Below are 18,614 nucleotides of genomic sequence, written 5' to 3' on the forward strand. Positions count from 1 at the left end.
TAAAAGGTTTTTCTAAATGTTATCTTTCCTCAATAATTACACTTTATGTTTTTACATTAAGAAACACATCAAGACCGGGCACGGTGGGTCACGCCTGTAATCCCAGCACTTTGGGAGGCCAAGGAGGCAGATCACCTAAGGTCGAGACCAGCCTGCCCAACATGGAGAAACCCTGTTTCTATGAAAAATACAAAATAAGCTGGGCATGGTGGTGCATGCCTGTAATTCCAGTTACTTGGGAGGCTGAGGCAGGAGAATGGCTTGAACCTGGGAGGCGGAGGTTGCAGTAAGCCAAGATTGCACCATTGCACTCCAGCTTGGGCAACGAGGGTGAAACTCCATCTCCAAAAAGAAAGAAACACTCAATATATTGCAAAGGTATTTTCCTGCATCAGAACTAATAATGGGTTAAGTTCATTTAAAAGTGCAGCAAACAGAACTGGACTTGCTCCTAGTTCTAGTAAAGTCAAGAGTGCTCCCTTCTGTCATCACTCCTTTCTCACCTTGTTAGTGATGACAGAAGGGAGCACTCTTAACTTTACATAGCCCAGGTCATTGCAGTGCTAGTAAACCTTATAACCTTCAAGGAGAAAACAGAGCAGCCACTCTCACTGCCCCTCTGCTCTAACTTAGGGGCTGCTGGAGTAACTAGTCTGAACTGTCAAGCGCAGGCAGAACTGCTCACGCATAGTCATCCTGGAGCAGTAACGAGTCTTTCTTTGGCTCTGCCCATGTCACTGTTGTTAGTTCAGTGCCAGCACGAGAGGATTCAGAGTAAACCATCATTGAAAGAAAGTACAGGGAGAAAAATGTCAATCAAGGTACTGGTGGAGACCTGGCAGCCATAAAACTTCCTCCTCACCCTCTGCAGTCAGGCTCTTTTGGAAGGCAGCTTCAGAGATTAGGAAAGGTTAGGGAACAACAGTAGCCTCTTTTAAAGGTTTATATTATGAGGCTTAGGAAGGAAACGTGAATGAGTTGGAGTTATTTAGCCTGGACGCGAGAACATGAAAAGGGGTGGAAATTTGTTTTCTTTGAATCTAAGAAGGGTTATTTTGGGAAGTGTGGCTACCAGCTATTCCCTCTTTCCATTGCGGGTAGGCCAAGAAGGACTGGGTTTCAGTTACAGTGGGCGAGATGGAAGTTAAACAACCCGTATTCAAGTGTTTTGAGTGCTGACAGGGTGCTGGTCACAGTGGATTAGCAGAAGGAAGAAGTGTGCCAGACATTGAGAAGTATGGGCTCCAGAGCCAGCCAGCCTGGCTTTGAATCCTGGCGTCAACACTTTGTAGCATTGGAACCATGGACAAAGTACTATACGTCTGAGCCTCAGTCACCTCATCTGTAAAATGGGTGTAATATACCTACTTCCTCATGGATTATTTTTAAGATTGAGTTAATATAGGTAAGGTGCTTTAAAAAGTGGCTGGTATGTATTAATCACATTTATATGTGATAAAAATAAATATTAGCATGAGCAGTAGAAAGGATCTTAGGGTAATGGGCCAGCATTTCATTATACAGATAAGGAGGCAGACATAGAGACAGAATCGAGATTAGAAGGCAATTCTGTAGACTTCTAGTCCAGGGTGGTTGCCACTAGGCCTAGCTGTTTTAGGAACCCATATTGCTTCAAAAGTATTTCCTTTTAGGTTCCCCTTCCTTCCCTCCTCCTTAGAGTCAGTATCTCTAGAGTACAGACGTATGTGCCCTCATTTAATCCCTTACAGCAGGCTATGAAGCAAATGCCACTGTTACCCCATTTTTTAAAAAGTAACATCTGGGGCTCAGAGAGTTTTATTTGCCTGCCCAAGGCTGCACAGCTTCTGAGAAGTTGAGCCTGAACAAAACCCAGACCTCTGACTCCAGAGCCTGTGCTCTTAACCACACCACTGATTTTCCTCAGAAAGTTCCAGTGGAGTGCAGATGTGCTAAATCAAACCATGGGAGCATTTGACAAAGGTGAGCTGTAGGAGCCACAGGGCCCAGGGAATCTGAGGGTATTTTGCAAACCCTTTTCAAGCTAAATCTGCTTTTTTAAAATTTATTTTTATTTATTTTTTATTTGAGACAGTTTTGCTATTGTTGCCCAGGCTAGAGTGTGCGGTGGTGCAATCTTGACTCACTGCATCCTCTGCCTTCCGGGTTCAAGCAATTCTTAGCCTCCCAAGTAGCTAGGATTACAGGCACGTGCCACCACACCCAGCTAATTTTTGTCTTTTTAAAATAGAGACGGGATTTCACCATGTTGGTCAGGCTGGTCTCAAACTCCTGATCTCCAGTGATCCGCCTACCTCTGCCTCCCAAAGTGCTGGGATTGTAGGCATGAGCCACCATGCCCGGCCTGCTTTGTTTTTAGACCAAGTCTTTCTTATGTGTCTTCTGATACAGTGCAGTTATACACTAAAACAGGTTACCCAAAGAATCTCCCTGTTGAAGAGAGTGAAACTTGAGGGTCATAGAGCAGATCAAGAGAAGCCAGGACCAGAGCTCTTGTGAGATATGGACCACATGGAGGTTATCAGGACTCTGTGCAAGGATGCTAATAGACCAAAGATGACAGCTGTCAGAATCCCCACCTTGATCAGTGGTTCTTCACCATTAATTTCTATCAGACCCAGATGACAGCCTTGGACTTTCCTCTCTCCTGGAAAATGTAAAGGCTCACACACCAAAAAAGTATTTTTAAGTAGCTTCAAGGCTCATACGTCAAGGCCCAGCTTCACTCTGTACTTGGCAGCAGAGTAATTGAGGTCACATTCTTGATCAAATGGCCTAGATTGAAATCCTCCTTTACTAGTTAGCTGTGTAACCTTGAGTAAGTTACTGAACTTGGTCTTGGGCCTCAAGTTCCCTTACTTGTAAAATGAGGATAATCATAGCATTTGTTTAGGGTTGTTAGAATTAAGTAAGTTAATGTATGTGACATTCCTAGCACATACTCTATGGTAGTATTAACTCTATAGTAGTATTCACTATTAATAATAGTAGTATTGCTGTCCTTGGACCTTAGCCCATTTAGTAAGTGTTTATGGACAGAATGAATAATTCTAGTTGAGATGCCAACCCTGGGGTGTAGAGCATGCCAATCAGTGTGTCGCAAATGGTCTGTAGTTTTGCCAAGATATTGATCCACCCACCCCTCAGGGGTGCCAAAGTCCCAGTTGGTCGCTTTTGGCTTCAAGCAATGACATCTGCAATGTGAACTTCTGGCTTTAAGCAGCAGCATCTGCAATACAACATATGACTATCTGTCTCTCTAGGTCCCCTGATACAAAAACCATTTGGGTAGCAGCGGTCGAGGATATCAGTTGGTAAGTTGTGAGACTCCAGTAGGCAGTCCAGATTATTCCAAGTCCAGGAGAATTTTGAGAATGGGTGACAGTCTTCACCACTGCACTGAGAGCAGAGGCTGTGGGCTTCCTGTAGGCTTCACAAGTGTGGGGGTCCACAGCTAGAGCAGGCTCCACACCATAGTAGGTACAGAGGATGTCCTGCCAGCAGATAGCTTCAGTGCTTCCCACCTTGCATATGAGGGACCCAGGGAGTCACTCACAGGATTTGTGGAGAGCCCACAGTATGAGGTGCTGAAGAAACCACTGTGACCCAGAAACCAGACTAGAGTCCAAAGCCTTGTGTAGGCAACAGACGTTACACAGATAGTGATAAGTACTGAAGTAGGTTGAGCCCAGAGGTGTGAATGCTAGGAAAAGGTGGTGCCTAGGCTGCGGGAGTTTATAACAGGACCCAGCCTTGTCTGCAAGATGGACTCTAAGGGCTATAGGAAACTATGGAAGGGTTTAATCAAGGAAGTAGTATGTTTAGAGTTGTACTTTTATTTTTTTTCTTACAAATCCACTTTTATTTATTTACTTTTGATTAGTTTAAGTCCTTGAGGGGCACAGCATCACAAAGATTCTGTATTCAATAGCCTTAGCAAGATTGCTTTGGAATTTAGCACAAACCATGCCACTGTTTCCATGGGCCTAAGTTACCTTTCCCAGGTTACGCTGGTTTTCTTCAGTTTGTCGTGAGCAGTCACTGTGTTGTTCTTTGCTTTGTACATACAAGTACATCTCTTGCCTAAATAGAATTGTTTCATCTTGAGCATAAATACCTTCAATTTTAATAAGAGCTGTGTCCTCCCTTTGGTTCTGGAGGCCCCACTTAATAGCTACCGAAAAATGACCTTGGACCACAGCCTTCCAAATATATTTATCTTATTATTATTAATTTTGAGACAGGATCTTGCTCTATCACCCAGGCTGGAATTCAGTGGTATGATCGTAGCTCACTGCAGCCTCAAACTCCTGGGGTCAGGCAATCCTCCCACCTCAGCCTCTTGTGTAGCTAGGACTACAGGCATGTGCCACTGCAATTGGCTAATTTTTTTGTTTTTTGGTAGAGACAGTGTCTTGCTGTGTTGCCCAGGTTGGTCTTGAACTCCTAGCCTCAGATGATCCTCCTGCCTCAGCCTCCCAAAGCACTGGGATTATAGGCATGAGCCCCTATTCTCCTTTTAGAAGTCCTGTTCTCAGCAGTCCTCTACAGTCTCCCAGATGGTGGGAAGAGAGCTGTACTTTTTTTTAAAGTTCAGCCTGACAGCATAAACATGAATGTTAGAACATGAATTGGAAGAGGCTGAGGCAGGAGGATTACTTGAGCCCATGAGTTTGAGGTTACAGTGAATTGCGATGGAGCCACTGCACTCCAGCCTGGGTGACAGAGTGATACTTGTCTCTAAACAAGCAAAGAAAAGAAAATGAATTGGAAACAGACAAAAGTTTATCTGAGGACTTAAGTTAGAAGGCTCTTTGGTAGTCAGGAGGTGAGAGGTGATATTTGCCTGAAATAAATATCTGGACTTTAGAGGGAAAAGGATGACTCAAGCATGATTCCACTCAATTCTGGGTGGAAGGTGCTACCATCCCTGGGATAGGGCATACTGGAAGCAAACAAAAAATAGACCTGGAAGGCTGGGACACATTGTGAGTTCTGCTGGGGACTTGTTCAATGTGTGGTACATGTGGGATGTTCCCTGAGGATGGTTAACAAGGCCAGTGGGTAGATAGGTCCAAGTACAAGAGAGATGTTGTTGGAGTAGGCAGAGAGAACCGTCAGCATGGGGGTTGACTGCCTGCCTTCAGCAGGGCTTCTTCCTAAGGAGAGAGTTTAGAAGTGGGTTTTGATCACTGATTTCTTACTTTAAGACCAATTTGATTGGCATGCTTCTCTTTTATGCTCAACTTTTAGAATTCTTAGATATATATATTTTGAGCCCTTTTCATAAAAACCAATACAGTTCACTACTTTGAAGAATTCATCTTTTTTCTTCTTGTCTGGCCTTATTAACTCCTTCCCGGAGTGTCTTTGCAATAGGAGAAAGCTGGATAACTCATAATGTGATACTGTTCATTTTGTTAGATTTGTGACCCAGAAGGAAATCTCTGACCTCGGCTGTGGTTCTTGGTGCTGGCCAGAAGCCAACTTCATGTCTGAGTGCACAAGCAGCAGTTTGTCATGGAGAGCTTGGGGCTGCAGACGGTGACCCTTAGTGATGGGACGACAGCCTACGTCCAGCAAGCTGTCAAAGGTGAGTATTTCTGGAGACCTCAGGATCCTGCGCTGTCCCTCAGCCCCTGGGAAGGAGTGTCCACTTCTAAGAGTCCCACCTTGCATTCCTGTCTGCTCACCCTGGCACACCACCACAACTTGCTCTGCATTAGAATCTCCTGTGGTGCTTGATGAAAAGAGAACTCTAAAATAAAATGCTGCAAGTCAGACAACCCCAGCCAAAGGAACCAATACCTCTCAAAGACAGAATTCCTGATATATAATAAGTAGCTCATAAATATTTCTGGAATGAATACAGTGCTAGTTTGACTTCCTGCTTTTCAGATATTCCCTGTCACAGTTTTTTAGTGCCTTCTAGAAGCAGTTTATCAATCTTAATTCAAGCATATTCAAACATTCAAACTATCTACTAAGCATCTGCCATGTACATGATGCTCTTCTAAGCCAGGCATAGTGGCTTACACCTATAATCCCAGCACTTGGGAGGCTGAAATGGAAGGATCACTTGAGGCCAGGAGTTGGAGACTAGCCTGGGCAACATAGCAAGACTCCGTCTCTAAAAAAACTAATAAAAATAATAATCTGGGTGCAGTAGTAGCATGCATCTTTAGTCCCAGCTACTCAGGAGTCTAAGGCAGGGGGATCACTGAAACCCAGGAGTTTGAAACTTCAGTGAACTATGATTGCACCACTGTACACCAGCCTGGGTGACAGAGCAAGATCCTATCTCTAAAAAAAAAAAAAAAATAGATACTCTTCCTGATTGAAGAGAGGAACACCCAAGCAGAAAATCTCATGCCCTAAATCCCACTATGGATTGCCAGAATTAAGAAATAGGGCACATAGTTAAATTTGAATCGGACATAACAATGAATACTCTTGTAGTATATGTATGTCGCAAATATGTATAATATATACTAAGAACATACATAAACCCCTTATAAGGGATAGACATACATAAACATGGGATTAAGTGGGGCTCAGTGGCATGCACCTGTGGTCTCAGCTACTTGGGAGGCTCAGATGGGAGGATCTCTTGAGGCCAGAAGTTTGAGGTCAGCCTAGACAACAGCAAGACCCCATCTCAAAAAAAGGGGAGGGTGTTAAATACTATAAAATACTAAATAATAATAAGTTCTTTAAAAATATATATTATTTATCTGAAATTCAGATTTACCTTGGTATCCTGTATTTTATCTGGCAATCCTACCCCTCAATTCTCAGGGTGCTTAAAATCAAGGTAGGTGTGGAGTCAGAATAAAGTGTTTTAAGGCAAGGTCTGCAGGCCAGGGACACTCTTCCTTTCTTGCCAGCATTCTCAGGCAGCCAGATAGCATTCGTGTCTTCCTTGGACAGCACTGGGCAAACACTGCCTTGTTCCTACTCTTGATTTGGCCTTTTCTGGACTCCATGAGTGTCACTGCCATCATGAAGCATTGTCATTGCAACATTGCCCTCCTTCATTTCAACACACTATCAAAATATATTTCCACCCCTAGATTTACAAATAAGTTGTTTATTGATTTCATTTTAATTTGTCTATTTTCTGATGATGACTAAGAATGCCCCTTAATCTCATCATTAAGTTATTTCCATATGAAAGTGTGTGTGGGTCCCTTCTGGAAAGGTTTCTTGTCAAGAGCTGTCTGTGATATGTGGGTTCTTGTTGGCTTCATCCTTTTGAGAGTGCAACTTCTCAAGAATACTTTTGAAGCCTGAAACTCTCTTGTTTGCTGACTTCCCATCCCAGGTCTTGCCCCTCCAGTGCAGTCTCAGTGGGATGGAAGAACATAGAACTCTAGCTAGGGCTGTGTTTACTCCTTGGACCCAGTTGTGCCCATGCCTCAGTCTTCCACAGATAATTAATGGTCAAATGAATGAATAAAAAGCAAGTGAGCACACCTGACCTAAGAGAGCCACTCTTGCCTTATATCTTTCTTCTTTTTTTTTTTTTTTTTTTTTGTTGAGACAGAGTTTCGCTGTTTGTTACCCAGGCTGGAGTGCAATGGCGCGATCTCGGCTCACTGCAACCTCCACCTCCTGGGTTCAGGCAATTCTCCTGCCTCAGCCTCCTGAGTAGCTGGGATTACAGGCACACGCCACCATTCCCAGCTGATTTTTTGTATTTTTAGTAGAGACGGGGTTTCACCATGTTGACCAGGATGGTCTCAATCTCTTGACCTCGTGATCCACCCGCCTTGGCCTCCCAAAGTGCTGGGATTACAGGCTTGAGCCACCATGCCCGGCCATATCTTTCTTTCTTATATATGGATCTCTTTGCCTCCCTACTTTCCCATTTCTTTCTTGTGTCAGTTTTCCTGGCTGTTATCTGCCTACTCTGTGGTGTAAACTACACCTACATGTGCAAACACACACTCACTCACTCCCAACAGATTTTCCTACTGCTCAGGGCAGAGCTGTCCTTCAGAGACTAGAACCACACTGTCCTGAAAGGCTTCTCTGACTGGTAAGCTCCTCTGAAGCTTTTGACTGAGGCACTTTTGTCTCTGTCTGCCAGAAGCTCTAAAATTGTATGAGACTTATCTTTAGGATAAGTATAAAATGTATTATTCAAACCGAGCATTTTAAAAGTGGACGACTGTGCTATTAATAAATGCACTGAGACTGTTCCAGGCAAACTGGGGTGTATGATCACTTCTCTATAATGGGATACAAGGCCCATGTCAGTCAGCTGTTCTCACTGCCTCTTTCCGTTGTAGTCTCTGGTTATTTGAGGAAATAGTAGGTTAAATTTTTTCTTCAGACAACTCTTCTCAGGTACCTTGAAGCTGTACCCACTCTGCTGGCAGTAGCTTGCCAATGCTTTGAGAACCCCAAGTACTGATGACCTTGCCAGGATTAAAATGAGGGTAGCCTACTGCTTGTGGGTGAGAGGGAAGAAAATGGTTTCCTCTTCTTTGTCTCCACCTTACCTGCCTTTGGTTGGTTGTAGGACTGTTAGTTACTGACTCCAAGAAGACTTAGTTTGGGAACAAGTTTGGGGATTCCTCTAAAGGGGAGATGTCAGCTGGAATTAACTGTCTTTCCCACATAAGTGCTCAGTTTCCTAAACCTGAATCTTCTAAAGAAAAGACAAATCACTTGCCATTAACCTTTTTTTTCTTTTTTCTTTCTTTCTTTTTTTTTGAGATGGAGTCTCGCTCTGTCACCCCGGCTAGAGTGCAGTGGCGTGATCTCAGCTCACTGGAGTCTCCACCTTCCTGAGTTCAAGCAGTTCTCCTGCTTCTGCCTCCTGAGTAGGTGGGACTATAGGTGTGCACCACCACGCCTGGCTGATTTTTTTGTATTTTGAGTAGAGACAGGGTTTTACCATGTTGGTTAAGCTGGCTTCAAACTTCTGACCTCAGATTATCTGTCCGCCTTGGCCTCCCAAAGTGCTTGGATTACAGGCATGAGCCACCAAACATAGCCTTTTTTTTTTTTTGAGACAGGGCCTCACTCTGTCACCCAGGCTGGAGTGCAGTGGTGCGATCTTGGCTTACTGCAACCTCTGTCTTCCAGGTTCAAGTGATTCTCCTGCCTCAGCCTCCGGAGTAGCTGGGACTACAGGCATGTACCAACATGTGCAGCTAATGTTTGTATTTTTAGTAGAGACAGGGTTTCACCTTGTTGGCCAGGACGGTCTCGATCTCCTGACTTTGTGATCCACTCACCTTGGCCTCCCAAAGTGCTGGGATTACAGGTGTGAGCCACTGTGCCCAGCCTAACCTTTTTTTTTTTTTTTTTGAGACAGAGTCTCACTCTGTCACCCAGGTTGGAGTGCAGTGGCACAGTCATGGCTCACAGCAGTCTCTGCCTCCTGGGCTCAAGGAATCCTCCTACCTAAGGATTGAGTGACTGGGACCACAGGCATTCACCACTGCACCCAGCTAATTTTTGTGTTTTTTGTAGAGACAGGGTTTTGCCATGTTGCTCAGGGTGGTCTCAAACTCCTGAGCTCAAGCAATTCAACCGCCTTGGTCTCCCAAAGTACTGGGATTATAGGCATGAGCCACCACATCCAACCGTCATTAACTCTTCTGTCTCCCTTTCTTTCCTTTCTCACTTTTCTCCTTCCTTCCCCCTCTCTCAGACTCACTGGGCACAAGGAAGGGTCATGTAGGTCTAATTCCAAGAGCCTTAGGAGAAGTGCTTTCTGGTAAGGTAAAAGAAGAATAATATCTTGGGAAATCTGAAGTCTTGTTAATTTTCATGCTGCTTTTTGTATTGCCTTAGGTGATCTAACTTTTTACCAGAAAATTGAAATGAAAATATCAGAGGTTAATAAAGGAATCATTACTTAACAGTGGCAAGTGGAATAAGACCTACATGGACACATAATAGCGTAATAATTGTACTCACATAGGTCTCTATTGCTTTACTTTTCATTTCTTCTAAAATGCAGATTAGGCTTATAATAAATGCTAGGATTGATTGAGGGCTGGCCATATGTAGCTGGCATTCTTCCCAATATTTTATATTCATCAACTCATTTAACCCTAACAGTAACCCTGTGAGAAACACATAATCTTCAATCCCCATTTTAAGAAAAGGAAACTGAGGCACAGAGAGGTTAAATAAGCTCTCCAGGGTCACACAGCTAGCAAGAGGTAGAGCTGGAATTGAAACTCAGGAGGCCTGGCCTGGTTCCAGAGTCTATTGTTTTTAACCATTAAACTAAACAGCCTGCCTTCACAGGGGCTCCTGGTCTTAGCACACTGTCATAGTGAGGGATGAGGGGATATGTTTTAATTTTGTTAGTTTGAGCTATATTTGAATTTTGACCTATTGGGCCCATTTAGTTTTAAGGCCCATTTAGTTCAGTCTCAGCAACTTACTGTTAAGTTGGAAGTTTCCACTTGGCTGGGCATGGATAGAATAATAAATGAAGTTGCGCCTCTTGTCAGTAACTGGAAGGGAATCTGTTGGAAGATGAGGGGTTCCCGCAAGGCAAGTGTCTTCACCTTTAGTGCCTCAAGGCCCAGGCCTAGGGAGACGGAGCAAAGGAACAAGGAAGATGTTACCCATGCTTAGACCCTCAGGCTCATGCCTTGAGACTCAAACAAGCCTCAGCTAAAAACAGGAAAGTGTCTCTTAGTCCTCTTCTGGTCCTGGCCTATTTCTCTCCATTTCCACCCTAACAGGAGAGAAGCTTCTTGAAGGGCAGGTGATCCAGCTCGAGGATGGGACCACTGCATACATTCACCAGGTGACGGTACAGAAAGGTGAGGGCACCCCAACACACCATGCCTTGTGGAGAGAAGCCCGACACCTCCACCAGGGGACCCCTCCATGGCTCCAGGGAAAGGCAGGCATTGCTTTCGTTACAGAATCTCTCTCCTTTGAGGATGGTCAGCCTGTGCAGCTGGAAGATGGCAGCATGGCTTACATACACCGCACACCCAAGGGTAAGGTCACCGTCATCACAACTGGGGGAAGGATGGGAGGAAGGACTGGAGGATAGGGTGGCACACTGCGAGGGTTGGGGTGTAGACATGAGAGCTGTCATCTCCACAGTACACACATGCTCACCTGGAGTAGCAGCCTTGCCCACCTTCCCTGCTGCAGACCACAGAAGCAGCTATGCCTGCCACTAGGAGGTGAGCCTTGGAGATCAGTCACATGGGCTTTGATGGTGGCCTTGGCTCTAGCACAGCCACAAAGTCTTAGGGCTGTGGGGTAGGACCTGAGGAGATCATCTAAGACCAGGAGAAAAAACTAATATTTAAGAATGAAGGCCAGGCATAGTGGCTTACGCCTGTAATCCAAGCACTTTGGAGGCCAAGGCGGGCGGATCACCTGAGGTTGGGAGTTCATGACCAGCCTGACCAACATGGTGAAATCCCGTCTTTAAAAAAAAAAAAAAAAATTAAAAGAAAAAAAAGAATGAAGCTCCTAAGGTGCTGAAGAATAACAATTTATTCCTTCTACTGATAGTTTCTTGAGTGACTGTTACATGCCTGGCATTGTGTTAGGTGTGGAGTATACAAGAGACAGCAAAGTCAGATACAGTCTTTGCTCAGAGTCTAGAGGGGGAAATAGAAGTGAAAGAAGCCATCAGTGATGAACTGATCATTACAAATAGAGATCAGACTCAGGAAGGGCTTCTCTGAGGAAGTGATGCTTGAGCTGAGAGGTAAAGAATGAGGTAGACTTAGCTGACGGAAGATGGATGGGAGGGAGGGTTCAGTACTTCAGACAGAAGGTAGCATGTGTTAGCCTAGAGCTGGTGGGAAGAAAGAACAGCACATTCCAGTAACTGCCAGGAGCTAGAGCCCTGGGAGTGAGGGCAGAATGAGCAGGAGGAAGCTGGAGAGAGAAAGGAAGGCCCAACCCACTCTGGATTTCAGCATCAGGGTGAGGATTTTGGTCTTTATCCTGAGACCAGTGGGAAGCATTTGAACTATTTAGGCAGGTAAGTGACATGGTCACATTTGTGGCCCCCAAAGATCCCTCTGGATATTGTGCTGCCTGGAGGGAACTAGAGGGGCGAGGAGCGACTGGTCAGGAGACTTTTGTGATCTTCTAGGCCAAGATGATGATGGGCCCCTGTCAGGTCCTAAAGGAACTTGTGATTTCCCATTCAGTGCACCGTAGGAGACCTCATCCTTAGGTGAGGCAGTCCCAGAAGGAGGGCCAGCAAGAGTGAATCACAAAGTGAAGGGCCAGGAGAAATTAGATGCTGAAACCCTCCTTGGTATATGTGCCTCTCATTAACTTAAGGCTAGGGTCCCAGCTGTATCTCTTCCCTAGTGTGGCATCAGGGCTAACCACGTGTTCCCTGCAGAAGGCTATGACCCCAGCGCCCTGGAAGCCGTCCAGCTGGAAGATGGCTCCACTGCCTACATTCACCACCCTGTGGCTGTGCCATCAGACAGTACAATCCTGGCTGTCCAGACAGAGGTGGGCTTGGAGGACCTGGCGGCAGAGGATGATGAGGGCTTCAGTGCAGACACAGTGGTGGCCCTGGAGCAGTATGCCAGCAAGGTGAGCACACAGAACCTGACACTGTCCGTCACTCTCTAAACAGCGGGGCCTTGCTTGTGCACTGCCTCTTGACCCTGTCAAGAACTTCACCTCACAAAAGGACAATGGCAGCCTTGTGCTCCGGCACCATGTGGGATATTCCCTTTGCTTCTCCACCCCAGCTCCCCCAACTCATTTTTCCCACGTCATCGTTTAGGGCCTGTAACACAACCTGGCCTGGCTGCTGACAGCTGTTTATGCTCACCCTTGTTTACACTGTCTCTGCAGAGGGAAGGCTGCCATAAGAAACAGTGATACCCCTGTGCTGGGGAGTTAGGCCCAGCTTCACTTTGGCTGCTGTAGTAATCCTCTGCACTAGCTGGGAAAGCCCTTGCTGGTGACTTTTATTAGCTTTCTAGTCCACTGAGGTAACTATTTATTTCTTCTCTGTGACTCACTTAGTCATTTGGAAAAATAACGTCAGTGGGCTATGACAAGGGCATGTGCAGCAGAGCAGCTGGGATTTCTGGATTGTGAGGCCCACACAGTAGCTCAGCTGGAAAGGAGAAGGATCCTGGCTCTGCAGATACCAGTTAGTCCAAGTTTTTTCTGCTGAAACCATGGTTTTGCCTGTGGGGAAGTGGGTACAGAGATCTCTGAGCTTTCCAAACCAGGGTGTTCCCTTCCTGGGATGACTGCAAAGCCTCGGGCTGGATGTGCCAGGGCTTCTTGCACATTCCTTCCTTCCAGGAGTTTTACCCAAAGATGGGGGATTTTTATATATATATATATATATATATATATATATATATATATATATATATATATAATGAAATCAGTGTGGTTGAATGGTGGAGGAAAAGAGGAAGTCCTCATGTCTTGTCAAAATGAAACACAGGCTGAGTGCAGAGGCTCATGCCTATAATCCCAGCACTTTGGGAGGCTGAGGCAGGTGGATTGCTTGAGTCCAGGAGTTTGAGACCAGTCTGGGCAACATGGGGAAACCCCATCTCTACAAAAAAATACAAAAACAAACTAGCTGGGCATGGTCGTGTGCACCTGTGGTCCCAGCTATGGGAGGCTGAGGTGGAGAATCAGGAGGTAGTGCTTACAGTCAGCAGGCTACATTCACTCCCATCCCGGTTCTCTGAGGTATATTTTACAGACCAAATTTGAGACTTGATGCTGATATAAAGAGAAGTGGGTTTTATTTAAATCATGAGCCCTGAGATCTGTTCTGGCTCTACCGCTACCTAGTCCAAACTTAGGTGAGTCCCTGCTCTCCCAGACCTCAGCTTATTCCTAATATGAGATGGGACCAGATAATCTCAGAGGTCACTTCCATCCCTGATTTTCCTTGATTCCCGCGATTACCCCAGGAGCTAGTGAGAGATGGGAATGAATCTAAGTGCCTGTGTGGGTTAGCCCACCAAGCAGGCCTGACCGCCTCTGACCCTACCCTCTACCCAGCCTCGTAAGTGTCCATGAAACTCTCAGCTGCTTGAGCCCCTGAGCGGGAACCTGCATAGACAGACCTTGCCATGAATTTGGCCTCGCTCCTCTGTCCCCTGCTCACCATAACTTGCACAGTTTAGTTTTAGGATCTCCTGGAAAGACCAGAGTGTGATTCTGAAGCTTTCCAGAAACAAAGACTAAGTGACAGCTGGGCGTAGTGGCTCATGCCTATAGTCCCAGCACTTTGGGAGGTGGAGGCACGTGGATCACGAGGTCAGGAGTTCAAGACCAGCCTGACCAATATGGTGAAACCCCATCTCTACTAAAAATACAAAAATTAGCTGGGCGTGGTGGCATGTGCCTCCAGCTACTCAGGAGGTTGAGGCAGGAGAATCACTTGAACCTGGGAGGTGGAGGTTGCAGTGAGCCGAGATTGTACCATGGCATTCTAGTCTGGGCGACAGAGCGAGACTCCGTCTCAGGAAAAAAAAAACAAAAAACTAAGGGACGGTTCTACCAGGACCCTGCCCAGGAAAGCAGAAGAGCAATAAGGGGCTCCCTGCATCTAGGGGCTGGCATGAGATGGGTGGCGTTAGCAGTATCCCCAGATGAGGAGACAAAAGGGGAGGACTTGTCAGCTGGGTGCTGTCATTAGAGCTGACATTTCTGTGGGAACTACAGCCCTCCCCTGGGTGCTTCTGGTCGTGGCCACCTCACTCTGGGCCCCATGTCCTATCAGGTGAACCTAGGTGAGCTCATCTCCACAGCAATAGCCCCCTTGTTTATGTACCTTTTAAGCATTAGTTTTCCACCAGGAGGAAGGGGACCCCTCCCATCAGAAGATGGAGGTCTCAAGAGTTGCAGGCCCCTAGGTGTATGTGCTTAGAAGGAGGATTTCTGGCACTTGGCCCAGTTCAAGCATGGCCATTCAGACAAACTCCCTTTCCACCTTACCTCGCTGTCTCAGAGATAACTTTTCTTTAATAGCTGTCACAGCCACTATGACCTGTAGGTCTCCCTTTATCCCATCAGAAATGGGTGGTGACTCCCCATGCCCACCCTCTTTCTTGTGTAGCATGCCCCAGCATCTGTTCCTTGTCCGTCTGGATGTGTTCTTTTGCCCCAGAGACCCCTGGCAGCCTTAACCCTGCCTATTGGGTCTTAAGCTGCCTGCAGGGCCTGTCCCACCTTCTTCACTGGGGAGAATACATATAGGGATCTTAAGGTTTTTCTCCCAGGTTCTTCATGACAGCCAGCCTCCCCATAATGGAAAAGGGCAGCAAGTTGGAGACAGAGCATTCCGCTGTGGCTACAAGGGCTGTGGGCGTCTCTATACCACCGCTCATCACTTAAAGGTAAGGATGCTGGCAGTCCTTAGGGCTTACCTAAAGGTAAGCCCTCACTTCTGCAGTCTTCCCTTACAGGCTGTAATTCTACCTTTCAGCTTTGATTGAAATTGGTCCCTTCCCTCAAGTTGCTGGAGGGAAGAAATGAGGGTACACAGGAAGGTCAGCATAGAGGGCTTGACACACATGACATCAGGGCCCTAAAGAAAACAAAAGAGCCCAGGTCATACCCTTGCTCCTCTGAATTATGTGATTGTTTGTCCTCACAGGTGCATGAACGAGCTCATACAGGTGACCGTCCGTACAGGTGTGACTTCCCCAGCTGTGGAAAGGCCTTTGCCACAGGTAACCTCTCTGGGGGGGCTGCTTCCAGTTGAGGGTAGAGGGTTCTAGTTCTGTTTGGGGTCTCCCTGAAGGGAACCCAACACCAGGCTGCCTTCCTAGAGAAGGCAGGGTGCTCTCTTTGGAGGAAACCTTGTTACAGGAGTGAAAGGCAGCAAGGTTCAGGCGAGCAGAAGGAGCCTGGAGGGTTGGTGGAGAGACCCAGCCTCTTGTGTCAGCTCTGATGCCAACCAGCTGTGGATTATTGGGTGGGCCGTTGCATCTCTCTGGCCTTATTTTCCCCTCTGTGAAACTAGGACCTTTAGCCATGAGTTCTCTAAGTTTCTTCTCATGCTCATGTTCTGGTATGGTTTCAGCTGCCCCTTGAGAGGGAAGCAGGGCAGAGTGGACTTTTCTAGCTCCCACCCAGGCAGGGGTGGGATAGAGGCAGACATGGGCTTCTTGAAGCAAAGGAGATGGAGAGCCTCTGTATGAAGTGACCGGTGGAGGATGAGGCCCCACCAGGTGCTCTTCTCACACCTCCCTGCCACATGTGGACAGGCTATGGACTGAAGAGCCACGTTCGTACCCACACTGGTGAGAAACCATACAAATGCCCAGAGGAGCTGTGCAGCAAGGCCTTCAAGACCTCTGGAGACCTGCAGAAGCATGTCCGTACCCACACTGGTATGCTGGGCCCTGCCCGCTCCAACCCCATTCCCTGGGCACGGGGAATTCAGCTTGCCTTTCAGACTTAGACCTGGAGCCCGGCACCATCCCCTGCTTGCTCCAGCATGGCCCTCTTTTCTGAACCACCCCTCACACCCCACCATTTGCATAGGTGAACGCCCGTTCCGGTGCCCTTTTGAGGGCTGTGGCCGCTCCTTCACCACGTCTAATATCCGCAAGGTACATGTGCGCACCCACACAGGCGAGCGGCCCTACACCTGCCCGGAGCCCCACTGTGGCCGAGGCTTCACCAGTGCCACCAACTATAAGAATCACGTGCGCATCCACACAGGTGGGCCAGCTGGCATGCGAGGACTACCTTCGCTGAGGCCCCAACCCCTCTACTGTAGGCTTCCCATCTAAGTCACATTCTCAGCTCCCAGCCCAGAGCCCTTCTGTGCCAGCCATTCCAGGCTGGTCTGGGGGTACGGTATCCCCAGAACAACTCTTTCACTTGCAGCAAGCAGTTCCTCCATTTCCAGTTAGGTCCAATCTGAAAGGTATTGCCTATCCTCTCTGGGGTCCCTCAGCTTCCTGCCACCTCTCTACACACACGTTGAATTCTCCAACTCTGACTGAGCTCCTGAAAAGAGGCCAGGGTTAGGAATAACGGGGAAGAAGCAGAGTGAACTGTCACCTTCAACTCTTCACCTTATCCACCGTCCATGACTCCTTTGTATCCTCACCCTTCCCAGTGTTGTGTCCCTCATCCAGCTTTCCGTGTTGTTTCTTAGCATGTATGTCCTTTCTCTCCCATCATACCTGATACTCAGTCATCCCTGCCTCTTGCCTCTGCTGTTCACCACTCTCAGCCTCCCACCCTTTACCTTATAAGCCCCAGTGCCCCTACCACCGCCTTCACTAGCCCCAGCCTTGCCCTGTCCCTCATTTCCTTTCTGCCTTATCTCTGGATTCAGTAGTTCAACACCCATGCACTCTCCATTCCACTGGTCATCTTCCTCAACCCTGTCCATATAGAGTCTCATTTCTCAGTCCCTCTCGCTCCCTCTGGCTCTCCCTTCACCAACCCTGTCCCTCACCCCTGTCCCCTTAGTTTTCCCCTTGCCAGCCCCAGTTCCCAATCCCCTCACAGCCCAGTGTCCCCAGGGGAGAAGCCATACGTTTGCACGGTGCCAGGCTGCGGGAAACGCTTCACCGAGTACTCAAGCTTGTATAAGCACCATGTGGTGCACACACACTGCAAGCCCTACACCTGCAGCACCTGCGGCAAGACCTACCGGCAGACCTCTACCTTGGCCATGCATAAGCGCAGCGCCCACGGCGAGCTGGAGGCCACGGAGGAGAGCGAGCAGGCCCTCTATGAGCAGCAGCAGCTTGAAGGTAAGGGGAGTGGGCAGGGGGTAAGAGTGGGGACAAGCCAGGCCTCCCAATGGTATCTGGTAGCAGGTGTCAGCCTTGGCTCTCCTCTCCCAGCCGCCTCTGCAACTGAGGAGAGCCCGCCACCCAAACGACCCCGCATAGCTTACCTTTCGGAGGTGAAAGAAGAGAGTGATGACATCCCAGCCCAAGTGGCCATGGTGACCGAAGAAGATGGGGCCCCCCAGGTGGCCCTGATCACTCAGGATGGTGCCCAGCAGGTACAGGCCCTGGAGGGCAGAGGTGCCACACTTTCTGGCACTCTCCACTCTCTCTGGGGGCTCAGAGCCCTGAAATTCTGACAGCCCCACTGCCACCCAGCTTTCAGTTTTATAGACCTCAGAGGCTGAGGCTGCGGGGACCACATTTTGTAACAGAGCTCCTCGTCCTCCTATGCTTCCAGCCCAGTCTCTGGGACTTCTGGAGCACAGTTAGTAGTTTCTCTCTTTACTTGGGAGCTGACAGGACCTGTTCATCTGAATGGGACATGGGATGTCCTTCTCAAGAGAGGCTTGTTCATATAGCAGCCAGAACATGGTATGGGGTCTGAAAGCCTGAGGTCTGGTCCTACCAGTATACTAGCCAGCTGCATAACTTGACCCTTGTCAGTACCCTCACTAGAAAGCACACCTGTGCTTTCCAGAGTTGTCAGGACACAATCAGGTGGTGACCCTGAGCTGCATACAACAGGGCCCAGAGGCAAAGTGGTGATAAATAGAAGTAAGCAGTGGAATTCTTTTAGTGTGGCCTCTCTTTGGAACCTTGGACCGATTTTGTTTGCTTGTCACTCACCCCTTCCACCCCTGTGACATGAAACTAATAAGCTGACCTTGTCTGGGAGAGCAG

General features: G+C 47.5%; 1 protein-coding gene across 18 annotated transcripts in view; it reads left to right on the top strand.

Annotated features, from left to right (window-relative positions):
* Window positions 1–18,614, top strand: part of ZNF76 (zinc finger protein 76) — a 33,915-nt gene that overhangs the window by 12,974 nt on the left and 2,327 nt on the right. For 6 of the 18 annotated variants that reach the window (XR_013534178.1, XM_054253900.2, XM_003732648.6 and 3 more), the window contains 10 exons: window positions 5,425–5,593; window positions 10,719–10,799; window positions 10,905–10,982; window positions 12,362–12,561; window positions 15,234–15,350; window positions 15,611–15,686; window positions 16,224–16,349; window positions 16,504–16,683; window positions 17,499–17,732; window positions 17,826–17,989. Coding sequence is in view for 16 of the 18 variants with exons in the window: in XM_054253900.2 (XP_054109875.2) it covers window positions 5,521–5,593; window positions 10,719–10,799; window positions 10,905–10,982; window positions 12,362–12,561; window positions 15,234–15,350; window positions 15,611–15,686; window positions 16,224–16,349; window positions 16,504–16,683; window positions 17,499–17,732; window positions 17,826–17,989 (1,329 nt within the window). In the remaining 2 variants the exon portion in view is untranslated. Of the gene's footprint in view, window positions 1–3,263; window positions 3,315–5,424; window positions 5,594–10,718; window positions 10,800–10,904; window positions 10,983–12,361; window positions 12,562–15,220; window positions 15,351–15,610; window positions 15,687–16,223; window positions 16,350–16,503; window positions 16,684–17,484; window positions 17,733–17,825; window positions 17,990–18,614 lie in introns of all 18 variants that reach the window. The other 12 variants (XR_013534179.1, XM_035295383.3, XM_078369020.1 and 9 more) reach the window with 5 other exon arrangements.

This window comes from Callithrix jacchus, chromosome 4 (assembly GCF_049354715.1).
Source record: "Callithrix jacchus isolate 240 chromosome 4, calJac240_pri, whole genome shotgun sequence".
In the NCBI taxonomy this organism is placed as follows: domain Eukaryota; kingdom Metazoa; phylum Chordata; class Mammalia; order Primates; family Cebidae; genus Callithrix; species Callithrix jacchus.